This window comes from Rhyacophila brunnea, unplaced genomic scaffold, assembly GCF_057557595.1.
Source record: "Rhyacophila brunnea isolate RB1 unplaced genomic scaffold, BYU_Rbru_1.0 scaffold_10, whole genome shotgun sequence".
NCBI classification, from domain to species: domain Eukaryota; kingdom Metazoa; phylum Arthropoda; class Insecta; order Trichoptera; family Rhyacophilidae; genus Rhyacophila; species Rhyacophila brunnea.
In genome coordinates, this window is record NW_028232752.1 from 17,639,308 (window position 1) to 17,658,092 (window position 18,785).

General features: G+C 33.8%; 1 protein-coding gene across 1 annotated transcript in view; it reads left to right on the top strand.

Annotated features, from left to right (window-relative positions):
* LOC147078943 (uncharacterized) overlaps positions 1–17,318 on the top strand; it is a 145,081-nt gene extending 127,763 nt beyond the window's left edge. The window contains exon 2 of the mRNA XM_085955657.1: positions 17,231–17,318. Within this exon, the coding sequence (XP_085811783.1) occupies positions 17,231–17,318 (88 nt within the window). The remainder of the gene's footprint in view (positions 1–17,230) is intronic.
* The last annotated feature ends 1,467 nt before the right edge of the window (positions 17,319–18,785 follow it).

The window sequence follows — 18,785 nt, forward strand, 5'->3', positions numbered from 1 at the left end:
ACCTACTATCGATGACAGTAAGAACTGAATAATATAAATTGGTTATGCTATTATATCCTTTAATATTAGTTAAACAGATTCTGTAATACTTTGGGCTATATTGTATACTAATATGTATAATATGTAATATAATGTATTTAATAATTATATGACTGGTATTAACTGTTGCGAGACTCCTTTTTAAAACATCTGACGAATTGATTGCGACATCTGCATCAAAGAAAATCGCTGCTTAAAGGACAGGGTTCAGAGAGAAAGATTTTTAAAATGATTATGACACATCATGCACTCAATAGATAAATAAGGAGTGTTGCTCTGCCAATGATGATGATAATATGGTAAATTATAATATAAGATCGCATGCATACACGTTGTAGAATGCCTTAAAGTAAGTGCTAAGTCAACTTCCTTTCTATAGATCTCGACCGCGAAATTGCTAAAGTTCCACATTCGAATTTCGAATCTACTTGAAGTTATCGCAACTGACCGTCATTAGCGCTGACGTCGGCGAGCAAGTTGTGCAACCTCTGGGCCGATAAAGTTTTTCTCTGAGTGCCACTGACACTCGACATGTGCATACAAAATGGCAACATACTTTACTGGGAGTTTTTGATTATAGTTTTAAAATGGTTTTTGGAAATGGCAACGGTTTAAAATAATAATTGATTTCGCGAAAACGATACTCAACGTGATACTCAATGACGTCCCTAAGCAAATCACCGCCTCTCTAAACATAGTAATTTTTATTTTAACTTTCAAAATTGACTTACTCATTTTTTTTATTAAGTAGGTATTTATTATTAAGTATCTTAATCAGACAAATACACCAAAAATCTTAAATTACACACACCATCTACTGAGAAACAGAGCATTTCCATAAAACCTACTCTCAAAAAATTTATTGTACTATAACAACCATTATTACAAAACAACTATAATATATAATATATGTTGTTAAGATTTTGTATACTTCGATTATTTTTTAAACGAAGATTTCGATACTTTCTAATAAAGCGACCGCAGCTTTTCTTCATGGAAAATCGCCACTGCTCTCAAAAGTTGCAGTATTTGTATTCGTTCCTTCATTCGCCGCCCACTATAATGTGACGCTCTAATGGAACGCATGACCCGCCTTCTTCCACAGAACTTCACTGTAGGTGATTTTGTACTACCATATTTGACATGGTTTTGGTTGTGGATAGTAAGCAAAAAATTGTATAGATTTTAAAAAAGATGGTGGTTTATCTGAACATTTGGTTTTAGTTACTTCACGGGCATTCTGTTATTTGCAATTCTACGTGATTTATCTGGAACGTTGATAATCACTTAATTATTTTGGAACTGGGTATATCCATTGGTTTTTTGATTATTAATTTGATGGAACCGATGTCCTGAACCTTGAATAATTAAAAGCGAGACTTAAAAATTGAGGTTCTGATAACTGTGTGGTTGTAACACTTACCTATGTAAAACATGTTTATCTAAGTGTACCTAGTCTTGGAAAACTGAATAAAGAAAGCTGTGCTGAAAATGAATCATAATGCAAACTGCAATAGCCTCAGTAACCATATTCTAGCTTTACTAATATAATATAACGTCTTTGTGGTATACACTTGATAATTTTATCCAATGGAACAAAACACGCACCGTGTAAAATAACATTATTATTTCATCGAATATAATATGTAGGTACCCACTGCGTTATCACGTGACGATTTTGATCGTTCAACTGTCGGTTGAATGTTGAACAAGAAATCAAAATGAATGTTCCAGCTTATCGTTTTAAGTAAACCGATAGTCGTAATGAAGATGGCGTTAAGTGAAACTTTAATTTATCATTTCTACAGCTGGAGTTGTTATCACCATGGTAACTCTATGCAACTTGCTAGGCATCCAGTTAACTTACAAGTTGATGAACATTGTTGAAAATATATTATAGTTCCTACTTATCCCATTCAACACACAGTTGAATGACAATAATTACAAGATAAAAAGGACTTTTTATATACCACGTTTTTAAATTTTCTGTTGAATCATATAAACTTATAGAATACAGAAATGTCATTTTGGCATTTCATATTGATTTCCATAGTAACGCACGTATAATATATTAATAATTTAGTTGCTAGGACCCACTTAGCAACCAATAATTTATAGTGAGTAGTAAATATTACTTTTAACGATTTTTTTTCCGAAACATACAAAACAGAATTAACTGAAAATGAATTCAATTCTGCTTAAAGATGGCCAAAAGTATTAAAAGAATGCATTGTCGTCGTGTTCTGATATATTCTAAAAGTTTCAAATGTCTAGCTAGTCGGGAAGTAAATTAAAAATCTTGGACAAACAAGAAAAAATTGTACTGCACAAGAAAAAATCTATACCGGATAAACAAGAATACGAGCTAATAAAAAAGTGGTAAAAATAAAATTGCCGCGCGAATGAAAATTTAATTTCAGAAATAGATTGTAAATCACTACAAAACAATACACACCGAAACAATGGAAGTGGCAAACAAAAATATAGTGGTATGATTGAGACGTCGTTTTTATTTTATATTAAAAATAAATCCATGAATAAAAGTTATTTATTTTAAATGTATATCAATATTTATTAACTATTATTTGATTGCGCTTTAACTATATTGCTTTTAAACCGCATTGAAATTAAAATAAAATGCTTGCATGATTTATCTGAATATAATATTATCATATTTACACATCAGAATGGAAAATATTTGTCTATGGTTTTGAGATTTTTTTGTTGTTTATTTATAATAGATAAATAATAATAAAAAATCACAATTTGTATTCAACATTTTGAATGAAAAACAAACCATTTTGTGTGGAAAAGAAAACACCCACGCGAAATAAATTAGTGATTTATTATCACGAAAAAGATTTATTTATGCGCTCCTTTTCATTGTTTTCCAATTCTTTATAATCTTTTAGTGAGGAAATATCATTGTATTTGTATTGTTATATTGTTCGTTTGTGTTGCTTATTGTCCAAATAAGGTCACGGTGTATATTTATTATATTATGTTTATATTAGAAAAAGACAAATAATGTAATAAATGTAACGTAAAATATTTCACTCCAGCATGTGATTATCATAATTTGATGTGAAAACAAAACAAGCGTCTCGTACTATCACATGACGTCACAGTAAGCTGCCGCTACGGGAAAAAAGTGTGTACTTAACCCATTCCAGACAGAATTCATTTTTCAGGATCACTTAAAAAGGCACACTGATTACTAAAATTGATATAACTCGTGTATTATTCATTTAATTCAAATAAATCTTTTAAATATTTATAGGTTTTTAATTTTTCTATTAAGTATTTACATTTTAAGTAAACTTTGTGTATAAGTGGAATGAAAAAAACATGTCAAATATAGTTTTTTGGGTTTTTTAGCCTTTAAAAAGGATTTCAAGTTATACAGATTTATATTTTTATAAAAATCGATGTTTTTAAAAATAAATATAAAAAATATTAAAACGATGAATTAGTCAAAAATCTAAACGACAGAAAATCTAAAACTTAATAAACTAAATTTTAATGATAATTATGACCATAAAATATAATGCAATAATAAGATTTGACCCTGTAACGAATTCACATTTTATTACATTTTTTTACAATTGTAAGTTTATCTTTAAGTTTAAAAAAAAATAGAAAATATTTTTAATGTTTTCGGATACATATTTATTAATTAATACAGTTGAAATTGTAAATTATCAAAAAAAAATCTCAAATTGCAAGCTTCGTATGTTTCCGCTAGGTTCTCTGCTGGCATCCGTCTCCCCCTTAAGATTGACTCTAGGAAAGTGAGAAAGTGAGGTCTAGCTCTGCTCGCCGCCGGCGTGATGCGCCCTGTGTACCCGCGTACTGATGATGCTCAAGATTTTAATCTGATTTTACGGAAGAATCGGGATTATCCCGTTCTCCATACGACACTGCAAATTTTTCAAATGCCGCAAGAATTTATTATTGACAATCATTCATACGCGGAACAGCCGGGACAAAATGCCAAACCGGCCGGGACGCCGGGACCAATGTGTGAAACCGGGACGTATGGTAAGCCTATGTCTAGGGTTCCTTGGAAAATAATATATACACGAAAGGCGCCGTGAAACGAAATAGTTTTGAAACCACTGCCATAATCAAATGAAAATAATGTTAACTAAATTTATATCGAATGGTTAAATTTACGAGAATTGTCTATAGCTAGGTAGTTTATATATATACGTAGTAAATGTTTATAAATTACCTAATTGTCATTCTTTTTAAATCGTTTCCAGCGAGGGAGAGATTTTTTTTTCTTTTGCCGAGCAGTTGACATTGAATAAAATATAGCTATACAATCTCGCATCACAATTGTTTGCCAAATTTCTTTAGCTTTAAAAAACACATCAGTAATGTGTTTTAAATCCTTAAAAGTCCTCTGGAATAAAATTGATCGTCGCCTACAAAACATAAGGCATTGTGGAAAAAAATCGGCCTAACAGCAAGAACAACGCGGGACTTAAACCTTTTTGAAATACAGATTTTGCAAACATTTTTTTTTCGTTTGCGCACACGATTATAGCAAATAGACAGCTTGGAAAGAGTTGTTATTATTAGATGTGGTTAGGATATAAGTGTAGGATGATTTTGCGTCACCATTTGGACATTACTGACTTGACGCAATCTGGGCGGCAGGATAACTGGATGATTGCCATCTCGGAGTCGGTTAAAAAAAATCAAATACGTTTTATATCTGTTATACATTAAATTAGAGCCAGGTTCCATTTTCACTATTCCACTTTTCCTACATATTCCTACTACATTATTGGCTCTACACTGGGGTGTAGATTTCGGCCGCCTCCCGAAGAGGTTTCGTATTAAATTTTCTAAGAGAAATGGTTGTCAGTCATTTGCTCAATATGTTAGTCCTAGCTCTGACTCCAAAAATGCACTAAAACAGCATCATGTGGATTTGCCAGGAGCAAGAGTCATACACATGACGTGTAGTTTCAAAAGTGAACATTCTACATTTCGACCATGACTGTGCAAATTATGTAAATATTACCATTTTCGATTCAAGTTTGAGAATATTATTAGCCTCCGTATGATAGAGGTTATATTAAGCAGAGCGTTCAATCGGAGCTCGGAGCAGGAGCACGGAGCAGTGAAGCAATGGGGTTCTACCCGGAACAGGAGTGGAGCCGGAGCACTGAAAGTCTTTTGTGCTCCACTACGCCGGATGTTTTTTTATTAATAAATTTTCGTCCTAAAATCCAATGAAAATATTATATTATTTAACATTTTGCAACACTGGAATTATTTAAAATAAGGCAATTGTGTCGAGTGATAAATAACCTCACTTTTTTGACAGAAGAGGCGGATAATTAAAGACGACTTGCTGCCGGAATTTTGTTTAATATTAATAATGATAATTATTATATTTTCTTATTTCAAAAGTACTTATTTTATTTTTTTAAATTTGTATACATATACATATTATAGAGAAGCAACTCAAAAAATGGTCCGCTCCAACACTTTCTTACAAGAAATGAGTATTTGTTCTTTGCACTGGATCAAACATGAATTGAAAAACAACATGTATTTAAACAGTTTTGAACTGGCAACCCACATCTTTAGATGCTTATATGTATTAGTAATTACTGTGCAACTTCCTTCCTTCTCTCGAATATAATAATTATATTTATCCAAAGAGGTTTGATTTTTTTGGCTACAGAGCTAAAAGTGATCTCAATAAATCAGTGGAACGACTAGATAAAGTACGCTACGGGCTTCTCAATACCTTCAGTTATGCATACATTGTAATGCAGAAATCGCTGGAGAGACATAAGAAGGATATTTAAAAGAATCATCTCAATGTAAATGATAGAACAATAGAACTTATAGAATAAAATTGTCTAAAAATGGCTCCGAAGTCGACCCGTCAGCTACCCCTTAGTGAACAATATAGACCATTTATTTTTTAGTCTATCTCACCATCAAACCAATATTATTTGGCAAAAATCCACGGCGATAATTCAGCCGCAAAAAGGGTACAGCGATTTTCACTTAGCGAGATAAAAAATGCGTTTATTCTTTTTGAAAGTCAAGCGTCAAGTGTTTTATGACGGTTAGGGAAATTGATTTTCCCACAGCGATTTTCAGTCTCCCTTTTCTCCTACCTGGATACTGAACATACATTGGTTTTAGAATATTCTGAGAATTGTATCGCATATGATATGACTATAGTTCTGGGGATTTAAGTAAAGATAGCCTTAGTCCAAATTTACGGATTAGAGTAAATCATATTGTTTTACTAATAAAACTGTCAATAACAGCTGTTTTGTATTGCAAGTAATGCTTCAATTATATTATGATGTACGTAGCGTACTGTCACGCTTGTCACGGCGACAAATTTAGTCTATGGCTTGGTCATTTTGCAAAATATTTTTAACGATCACCATCTCTGTAAATTCATTAATGGCCAACTCTAATGTTTTAGTATTTTGAATCATTATTCATGCTAATTTCAATTAATTTTAACAGTTTCTACGTGTGTGTACGTTAAAATTACTTGCGATGTTACACCCATAGACATTATTTTGAACAGAACCCAACCTGCAGACCATATATAATAGACAACATTCTAGCATAGTGTCAACCACTGAAAATAAAAATCACGCGATTTTGACATGAGTCAAAAATGTGTGGGCATGTATATAATGATATAAACGTTCTTTGAGTCATCCGGTGTCGAGGCAATGCGGTACGCGTGAGGAGACCTCATTGTTGTTCTGGTGATTTCGGCAGATGTTATTTTAGGTATGGTCCCAATATTGAAGCTTGATTTGATATAAATAAAAAGGATTTCAAGTTATATACATTTATATTTTTATAAAAATCGATGTTTTTTTAAATTTAATATAAAAATATTAAAACGATGATTTAATCAAAAATCTAAACATCAAAAAATTTTAAACTTAATAAACTAAATTTTAATATTAAATATGACCATAAAATATAATGTAATAATACGATCTGACTCTGCAACGAATTCACATTTTTTTACAATTGTAAGTTTATCTTTGAATTAAAAAAAATCTTTTTATTGTTTTCAGATACACATTTATTTAATTAATACAGTTGAAATTGTAAATTTTCAAAATAAAATCTCAAATTACAAGCTTTGTATTTTTCCGCTAGGTTCTCTGTTGGCATATATGATATGATAGGATAGGATAGAATAGGATAGGATAGGATAGGATAGGATAGGATAGGATAGGATAGGATAGGATAGGATAGGATAGGATAGGATAGGATAGGATAGGATAGGATAGGATAGGATAGGATAGGATAGGATAGGATAGGATAGGATAGGATAGGATAGGATAGGATAGGATAGGATAGGATAGGATAGGATAGGATAGGATAGGATAGGATAGGATAGGATAGGATAGGATAGGATAGGATAGGATAGGATAGGATAGGATAGGATAGGATAGGATAGGATAGGATAGGATAGGATAGGATAGGATAGGATAGGATAGGATAGGATAGGATAGGATAGGATAGGATAGGATAGGATAGGATAGGATAGGATAGGATAGGATAGGATAGGATAGGATAGGATAGGATAGGATAGGATAGGATAGGATATTATCTATTTTGGCATGGTTTTCGTAGGGTTTGATTGAATTTTAAAATCTAACCAACACAATCTGTAAACAGTCTTAATTAAATGAAGACAAATACGTATGACTGGCAAAGTTTAGTGCGCACTATTTATGTTGGATCTTAACAGCCTACCTCCACCCTTCACCACTGGTGTCTAGGTATACGGGAAAAGAGCGAAAAGTCTTTTTGAACGAGACAAAAAATGTGATAGAAAAACTTACAAATTTTTGCATATTTTATCTTGTTTATGGAAATATTTATCTTCACTAAGTAGATCTTATATTCGGTAAATACACGGATACAGTCAGACGCTTATATATTATGTACCTACTTTGTGATTTTGGATTGTCACCGTGTGTTGTTTTCATAATACTGTAAGGCTCTGGTATATTTTGATATCTCGGATTAATTGGGATAACAGGCTCCGTTTGAAAAGTTCATTACTTCTTGCCTTTCTCGGAACTTTCTTTTTAAAAGATTCCTATATTTCAATCGTTTCCACAGACATTGACAATGATTTACCATTAGTCAAAAATAATACAAATTTCTACAGTAGGTATTTATTTATATTTCTTTGGACATTCTTTGACTAAACTGAGAAACAATTTAAACTCAAATGGGAAGAGGCTGTTTATGAGGATTCCAACTTTCTCTTCCGATCTTTAAAATAACTAAAAGGTAAACCACCTGAGGAAAAAAACTATGTTTATTTATCTTCAGTAGAAATTACAGTACTCGTTTTGGAGTTACAGATTATTCAATCAAAATGTGTGGCCCGTGCAAAGGGTAGGGATGTCATCAGAATATTGATACGGTTCTGACAACAAGCATCAATACTAATTTGGTCTTATGAAAATCAAATTAATAATAATTCGTCCTTTAACCTACTGCCAAAAGATGGTAAGTCGATAATTTAGGTATTTAGAGTTAACAAATGATTATGTGTCTACATATAAAATATGTATGATATAAAAAAAATCATGGTCATCCGATATATTATAGAACATGCACATAAAGCAAAATTAAGTTAGCATTATGCCTGATTTTACAGACCATGTCAAACTTTAAATTGCAATCAATACTTAACATGATTTCGAAACTTACCAACTTTTCGCAGTAACTACACAATATAGTTAATTTTTTTTATAAATGTCGTGCAGTGGTGATTTCCCATGAAAGTACCAAATTAATGAAGATGAAAAAAATCTCGAGTGTAAAAATCAAACTAATATATTTTTTAATTCTGGCAACATGGCCATTGCTATATTTCTTACTCTCGATGCAGTCCGCCAAGTAGGCAACATTTTTCCAACAAGGAGACCTCCAAACCTGTCACATCCTCGGGCCTGCGCGCACCTAAAATCGCCACCAGCATCTTGTTTAAATTTCAGAGCTTCGAACCGGAACCGAACCGAAAGAAAAAATATGGGTTTTTTTCGGTTTGGTACATGTTCAAACACGCGAGTTAACATGCTGTTACGACACTTTAGTAAAGTTATCGTAGGCACAACACGTTTTACGTGTTGGGTCATGGAAACATTTAAAAATCAGTCACTCGGAGCTGAACCGAAAACCGATAACCGGAAAAACCGAACCGAACCGATAAATATTTTTTTACTTGAACCGGAACGAAAAAAAAATAACAGTTCAAAACCCTGGTAAATTCATTCATTAAGTCCTTTCGACACGACACTATTTCTCTTTGATATGATACCGTTACCATGCATCGATACGTTAGGGTTAGTGTTGTATCACTATAGTACATCCCTAGTAACGGACATAAATAAAAACAAAAAGTTTATAAATAACCATCTACCCCTGTGATAAATTAAGTTAGCTTCTTGTGTGTTTGTTGTTGCCGTTCCAATTTAATTACGAATCACGAAACTTGCCAACGGCTAAGGGTTAATTGAGTGGGTTGCTTAAAAGACGTCATCCCCGTATTTTAATTACGCACCATAATCTGGATACCGTAATTACTCATTACCTACTTTCCATAATCATCATCAGGAGTGCGATGACTCGAGATGGGTTCTGACTTCGTCTAACAACTCTCTACGACTGCCTCTGTACAAAGCGGTCGCCAGGGAACTCAGAAATAATGGAAACTGAAATACCTAACGGGTAAGGAGAAGCGGGCAACAGATCTCGAGTAAGGAAGAATACGGGATAAATTTAAACATGTGTCAATAATACGTCTTACGTCGAATACTGACAACTGCTCTCGGTTTATGCATTGACAGTCATTTAATATTGATGTATTACACATACTTTTTCACGTTTGTAATGTGTGGTTTATTTTTATGGACACTCAAAAATTTGCGTCAAAATTTACTGTATTGGTGTATTATAGAATATCGAATTTCTATTTATTATATTTTCTATATAACCGACCCAAAAATGTGACTTCCGAGCATTGATCATAATATATATTTATTGCTTCCGAGGACTGTTTTTTTGGACCGAGAGAGCATGTTGTGATCTCGACCAATAAGTTGACAAAATCAACTCCATAACCTGTATAATTACCATATAAACGTGCTGTTATGTAGATTAGTATCATAATCAATGTGTTTGTTTGAAAATTAAGTACACATTATCAATTATTACTTTCCCCTCAAATCATGATTATGTCCAGTTTCCTACCATCCCCGCAAAATACCTTAAGCCTAGTATCACAATTTGTGCCAACCTCAATATACAACCTCAAGAGTACTTAAAATAGCAACTACATTACCTCTTTGGATATCTATGATTATTCGCTGTCTCCGGTACTCAGTTGAACTGTGCTCACCTGTTTTATAAGTCAAGCGACGACCGATCTCCCCACCATCTTCAAAGCAGACAGTCTCCAGGGTCCAAATACGTCATACGTCGAATACTGACAACTGCTCTCAGTTTATGCATTGACGCTCATTTAATATTGGTGCATTACATATACTATTGCACCTCTATAATGCGTGGTTCATTTTTGTAGGACACTCACACATTCAAAACATTGCGTCAAAATTTACTGTATTGGTATATATATATAGCCTATCGGAATTATATTTATTATCTGTTATGTGATAGATGTGTTTAATTTTTTCTTACTTGGGGGCTCACCGGGATTTTTACTGATGTCCCACCGGGCCAATCTACCCTGGTTGTAGTTCTTTCATCCATGTTTTGCGGTCGAATAACTAACGTAGGTACAGCGTAACCTTGTCTATTTCGTTGCTATTTACAGTGCGATCGATTAAGATAGGCCTCCAAGCGTTGTTGGGGCTAAGTAATAGCCCAGATTAGACAATCTACAGATTGATGACCTGAGATCTAAGATACGACCTAAGGCCGGAAGAAATAAAAAGTTTCCCTAAGCAACAATCGCCTAATATAAGCCAACAAATGCCTTACTCCTGCTTGTTTATGGTTCGTTTTATTTCTAACGACAGACCGGGCTATATCTAAAATATTTTCTGTGTTCGCTTTAGCTTGGTAAACATTGTCTGGCGACTTCTTTTCCTTAGCTTTCTATTACCATACTCAAATAATATAAAAACTCCAAATACTGTGTTTTAATATTTAATGTTATGTAAATCGTCCGCGATTTAACAAACAGATATACGCAGTGAACTGATTTCATTTCTTTTATATACAAATTAGATATTATACCTACATAGGCAGCGACGTCCTTAAACAAATTCCCGCCCTTAGTTATAGGATCATGGCCCCCACAAAGGGGGGGGGGGCTGACAGGGCCCTAGCCTGGGGGTCCGGGCTCAGAAGGGGCCCGGTGAGGCGAGTCGACCAAATAAGTGAGATAAATACTCATCACAAATATGCTATACTAGTAAAAAAAAATCGTTATTTCAAATTATGTGGTTGTACGATACAATTTTTAATTATTGTGTATCAATAATTGACTACTCCATAATTTGAATGGATATTTTCTTTTATTTTGTTAACTGTCAATTCATGGTGGAATTGCATTGTTTTGTTGTTTTAATTTAATAAAACGCAATTTTTTGTAGTACTTATTCCACTTTTATTCAATAAATTAGGACCGGTTTCGTCCGCCTCAGAAATTGAAAATGTCCCTCTGAGGCGGACGAAACCGGTCCTAATTTATTGATTAAAAGTGGAATAAGTACTACAATAAAATTGCGCTTTAATAAATTGAAACAAAAAAAATTAAATGGATATATTAAAATATATAAAAACACACTAAATAATATACACATTAAGGGCGGACGTGCTCAGCGTGGGTCAAAATGGAGCTTTTATTCTTTTTTCAAACCATGATCCTGGACATTTCTTAAACGTTGTAGATAATCTATTTATATAATTTGAAGTCATATTATCCTTTATATTTATTTTAAAGATTTGATGACCGCATAAAGTATTTTTATTACATAAAATAGTATTCTTTTAAACCTCTCGCTCTAATGTTTTAGAATATAGTTAATAAAAATATTTATAAATATATAATAAAAAATTATATCGATAATCTCTGTGATCCCAAATTTGACAAGAATTAAGCATTTTATTATTCAAAAAATGGGCAAGATTAACACATTTGAAGTTAATTCTAAAGATACTGATTATAAGCTATGTCTTTGACCATTCAAATGTGATAAACATCCTACGAATGATGATTGCTGTATAATAATTATTGACCTAAGAATAAGGTAGTGTTTTTTTGAAATACGCCATTTCTTTTGGCATTCCCCAGTGGTTAAGCTACAACATACGGCCGTAGCCATAAATTGACAAACTATAATTAAAGTAGAGAGTAAGAGCATGATAACGCGCGTGTTTAAAGATGTACCTAACTGAAAAAAATATTTTTTTTTTTAAAAACGGTACATGTTCAAACACGCACACACACAAAAAAGCTCCATTTTAACCTACGCTGAGCATGTTCCCCCTTAAGGAAAAGGTTACTGTAGAGCATCACACTGCCTTAATCCTTAGTGATAGGTAGGGGGGGCCACCAAAAATCTTATCCTGGGGGGCCGTTTCAGGATGTGGGGGCCATGCATAGGGTAGATAGTAATAGAATGCCACCCCCTTTCATATGTAATCAAAAATTTATCAAGTAACCTACATATCTAATTTTTGTTTTATTTTCGGCTATCTTAAATATGCAGTGCAACAGAAGTTTTAAAAAAAAATGACAGATATTAGATAGGTACACATCATCTACTGAGGATTAGAACATTTCCATGAAACATACTCTACAAGTACAGCAGTCTTTTAAGTACCTACGTGTAGATGTGGCGCTAAAAGCCTGTCCACATGGCGCGTTTTTACGCGCGAGTGACAAATCGCGCGTTCTCCAGGTACATGTGACCAATTACATTATTATGGACGACGCTACAAGTAAATTCGCATGTATAGGTAGACGTCACGCAATTCAATTATACGATATCACGCATCGGGAATATATAGCAATATGACCTTTATTGTAATGGCGTTAGAGCAGTGTTTTTAATGTCAATGTTCATTCGAGCGTTGAACCCGTTCGAACCGAACCATTAGGCAGACCCAACAAAAAGCATCAGGAATTTATAGCAATGTCACCTTTATTGTAATGGCGTTAGAACAGATTATTCCATTCGGCAGACCCGACAATAAAGTGAGTGTCATTTTCTTTTCCAGGTGATTCGTCCATATTAATGTCATTGCATGTGACCCAATTCAGCTGTCCACAAGCGCTCGCGCGTGATGACTCTCGCGCAGAATGCGCCGGGCAAATACCAGACTCTCGACCTCGCGCGTATTGTGCGCGAGTCGAGGTACTATGCCGCCAATTATTACGCCCAGTAACAACGCGATCGCCAACGTGCGCGGAAGTGATTTATCGGCTAGTTATAAAATATGATTTTTTTCTTTCAAAATGGAGCCTGAATACTTGGATACAGAATTATTTATTGATGAAATGGAAATAAGGGAAGGCTATATGGGACATGGAATATTCTGATTATTTTAATAAAAATATAAAACGCACATGCTGGGAAGAGCTCGTAGAAATATGTTTTAAACCTGGTGATTCGGAAAAACAAAAAAAAATTCTAGGTAAGTGAAAAACTTTATTTAGAAAAATTTAAGTGCTCTAACAATGAATTATAGTTAGTTATATAGTTATAGTAACTCTCAGTATCTAGAGCTGTATTTCAATTAAATTTACGTATTATTATTATTATTATTAAAATAACAGTTTGTTCAATAAATTTGTGACAGTGTATTTTTTACTTGTTATTTAAGCTAGATTTTTGGACCGAATGGCCTAAAAAATTTTCATGTTGACCCTTTTCAAAAAAAAATGGTAACCGCTGCATTAGATCATCTTCCATGTTGAATACTGAGCGTAAAGCATCTTTGGTACTCGCAAAAACGCGCCATGTGGACAAGCTCTAGGTTTGGAGGCTTCATTGAGAATTATTTTCCTGTACGATAAATCGCCATTGAATACCTATTACAACGCAAAATTAAAATAGGTTGTCAGAATTTTTCATGTTTCCGTGAATGTTTTAACTAAGATGTCGGCAGTTTCTAACAAAGCGACTGTATCGTCTGCTTCATGGAAAACCGCCACTACTCTCAATTCGTATTAGTTCCTTAATTTTTCGCCTTTTATAATATGCTACCCCTAAGCAACGTATGACCTGCCTAACCCCATGAGGGATACATGTAAGCTGTACGTATGCAGTTCATCGTGGGACACTTATTCGTGCGCCGCAGTACGTGAAACATGAGTTCGTATAACATGTTATCAAATGACGATTTCTTCATTAAACATTTCACCGTGGAATACATTTGTACGTATCTTACAAAAAGCGGCGATAGTTTGCAAATAGTACTGTTCCAATTATATTAACCCTAACCTAACCTAACCTAGTAAAGACATCTCATAAAATTCGCCACATGTTGTAGCATACGTACAAATATACTCCACGGTGAAATGTTCAACGAAGAACTCGTCATTGGATTGAATGTTACACGAACTCATGTTTCACGTACTGCGGCGCACGAATAAGTGTCCTGCGGTGAACTGTTTACGTACAAATTTCCGGATACGCCCCGCGAGACGTCACTGCACAACGAATAAATCTAGCCGCACATTCAAACGTAGCCGTTTTATTTCGAAAATTAATATATTAGTGCTTTTATAAGCATATATCAGTATCACACTCAAATGGGAGCGCGAGTAAGGCCACACGATTGATAACACTTGATTGTGGGTGCAAATTTCTCTTCCCGCACCGAACCTCGCCACTATACTGACTCGTAAAGAATTTTATTGTTACACGTATCAACGTTATGTTCGAAATAACCTTTTGAGATACCGAGGAAAACTCTACGCCGGCTCTCACATCAAAACGCATCTCGTCTGCAACGTGTCGAATACGTCGATGTAATTGTCAACGTTATTCACAAAACACACGTTGCCAAATGGAGCTCCGCAGAATGGTCGAATACATAAAGGTATTGAATATAAAGAGGGGCAAGGAATCGGCTTTCTCATACAACTGAATGAAGCAGGCCAACAATAATCGACAACTTACGAGAAATAGCGACGCGATAAAAAAAATGCAGGGCATCACGGAGGATTTACTTTGGTCATTATAACGTAACCATATCATATAATGTTAACGTGGAAATTTTGCCGCAAATTGATTACCAGCCTGCTTCGCCATACTTTCATATAACCTGCCGCCCCTAGGTCGAATACGACTTTTTGTTTGAAAAAAACATTTATTGGTGTATGCTTCTCGGGCTGCGAGTCGAGGACGCCAGAACGCATACACACACCTACGAATTGTTCATTCGTATACCAGCTCGCCGGTCGCCTCATCCAAGCATATAATTATATACGTTTCGAGAGGTTACGTGTGACTGTCGCTAGGTAGATGTGCGCGTTCTTCATATGCAATACCGGATCGACGTTCTTGGAAGGTTTGATTTATGACTATGCGGCAGATGATGAGAGTTTAAATGTGAGAGCCAGCTACGAAATCAGTATCAACATTTTTTTTATAATCTGAGATTAATAAATTTATACCCACGGTGGCCGCGCGGCTTAAGCGTTTGACTATCACGCCGTGGGTCTCAGGTTCGAATCCTGGGTCTGGCAAATACACATATTGTTTTTCAATTTGTGTGCGAGTCAGGGTATGGACCTAATAGGTTGAGCAAGTGGCTGACATCCATTTCTCGTAAAAAACAAAATATGTTAATACAAACCTCTACTTTGTGGAGGTCCATATGATCCTATTAGGATCGGAGATGGTCGGGGGACATTAATATTGGTCCAGTAGTTTTTGAGTTATAATGGAGCAAAAAGTATGACGTCCAACTATGTTTTTGATAAGGATACATAATTGATTAACAAACTCAGTTTTTATGCTTGTTTATTGTTTCATATCTAAATTTGAATATTACAAGACAGTATTGATTTATTATGTCAATAGTTTAATGTATATTGCGGATAAACATAGTATCCGAAAAATGATTATTCAATTGAGATATTATTTGTGAACTGCTTAATTGAAAGGTTTTGATATCGACTACATAATATATTAGGTGACCGGACAAAACAGAACAGCCAGGGGAAAAATGAAATATTAATTTTTGTTGAATCTATTTATTAATTAAATTTTAAACGAAATACATATACTTATACATAAATATTTATTATTGAAAAAAAAAACATTTTTAAGTGAAATCATCAAGGTATAATAATAATATGTAGGTACTTTCATTTTTTTACAATATCGTTATTTTGAAAATAATGCATTTTTTTATATATATATAGTATATCAAATTGTATAATATAATCACTGCATGTTGGCTATTCGGCATAAATACCTCAATTTATTAAACTGATTATTTCGTTGTACCTAGTCACCCAATCATTTTGAACATATTATATTGATTAAGATGAGATATCCTAAGCTTGCCGGCAACACAGAGTTAAATTTATTTGAGGCTTTCTAGCGATTAGTAATGCAGAAATTAGGTATATAATTTGATTTATTATGGCGTATTGAAAATATGTGCTATTAAAAATCTATCAACATAATAGAGATAGGACAATTTCAATATTAAATTTATATTTTTTCTGAAAGATCATAGTTATATTTATCGTTGTTCTGTTTCTTGTCTACATCGATCTACAATTTATATAGACAAACATTTTCAACTGGGTCAGTCATAAAATTGGCTTTATTTTGTATTACATACTTAATATATTTATTATCACCTGTGTGTCAGGTGTGTAAAAGCATTTTTAAGTGTCGTAACAATTCGAATATCCACGCAGTGAAGTTGCACTATAAATAGAATAGAAGAGCAAAACTATTTCGCGCATAGTTTGCATGCAGATAAAAAAAATATAAAAGCGCTTTATGGTGGATAGTAAAATCTCACAAAGGCAACAATGATGTGGAGGGCATATAATATTTCACGTCATTCTCGAATTGAAAATTAAAATTAAAAACGCTGAGTCAGATGCAGAGATGTCTCTGTTAAATTAATTTAACTAAAAGTCAAATTACACCGGCAGTATCTCACCACCATCTGCCCTAATCCACCGATTACCGTACGATCTCGGTGATCGTCGACCCAACTGTCCAGAGACGGCTCTTGTATAGGAACAAATGTGCACTGATCTCCCAAATTATTATGTAATAATATGTACGTATTCAAATACCTACATATTGTAATAATTAATTATTGTAAAATATCTTTAATTTGTCGCCCTTCCGCTACGCGCATCACCGTACGTATTTCTATCATATTTTTAACCGGCCGCTGAGCTGGATGTATGTATATATGTACGTCTTTCATAGTATTTATTGAATGTTCGAAAGAGCATCTGTACTGCCTGACCGTAGACGATTTTTTGCATGCTGCCGATATTATTGTACCTCACTGAACGTACAATTTTTACCTTGCATTGTACAATGTCCTCCCTCCTACTGCTTCAAGTATAACCGATAGATTCCGCGATTGACTGGCGCGTTTATAATAATATTATTGTACGTACGTATGAAGTAGGTAAAAGGTTCCCGCGCAGTATTTAAAAATACTAGGTATATTATTATTTCATACGTTATGACGTTATGAGGTAAATGCTCCGTTGTATGATGCGCCATATTAACCCTTAACCAGACCCCAGGAACTTATTAGAGCAATAATTATAATTTCTATGAAATATAACCTTTATTTATTTGTGAATTATATGTACTTATAGAAATTTCAGTAGGTCTAAGAAAACTCATGAAAAACTATGTGGTAACGATTTTCCCATAGCCTGGTAAGAGAGAAGTTTAACAAGTAGATTGTGGGATGTATATTACCACAGCTTGACATTTTTCAAAATAAAACAAGTATTTTTATTATACATTTATTACAATCAATCAAAACACAGAGAAAATGGGAAAAATATTTATTATTAATGATTATTATCTGTATGGAAATCTTCCGTGCACGGAGTTACACACAAGGGCACTTTGCAGATTTTGCATTCATATTTGGACCTTTTTTCCTTCTTGTACTACAAAACCTGCATCGTCTGAATGTTCCTTCTTTTGCCTTAGGTTAGGTTAGGTTAGGTTCCTTGCTTATATAATGTTTTCAATTTCCATTTGGCTTAGAGGTAAAAACCTGTACCTGAAAATTATACTAAATAGGGATTTTTTAGTTTCATGGTAATAAAAATAATAAACGACAACGGGCAAAGGTGGTATAATCCCCACATAATTCCATGCATTATATTTCACAAAATATAAATTATTTTACATAATTGTAATACAAATATAGGAGAACAACTCATTATCTACCAAATATAAAAAAATATTATGACTTACATTGTGTTTTTTCGTTATTATGATGTTATTTAACTGCTTGCTCTAGAAATGGACGTACAAATCGAGACATGTAAAACAACTAACCGTCAAACTTGCGGATGCATTCCTATTCACACGGCATTATGTTTGAGTCATAGGCAATATATTCGTTGATGAATTTTGACAGATAGTGGGTAACATTAAACCATTACCCGATAAAACACAGCGAAATTGTATGTGGGAAGGATATTACCATTACCTGGTTAAGGG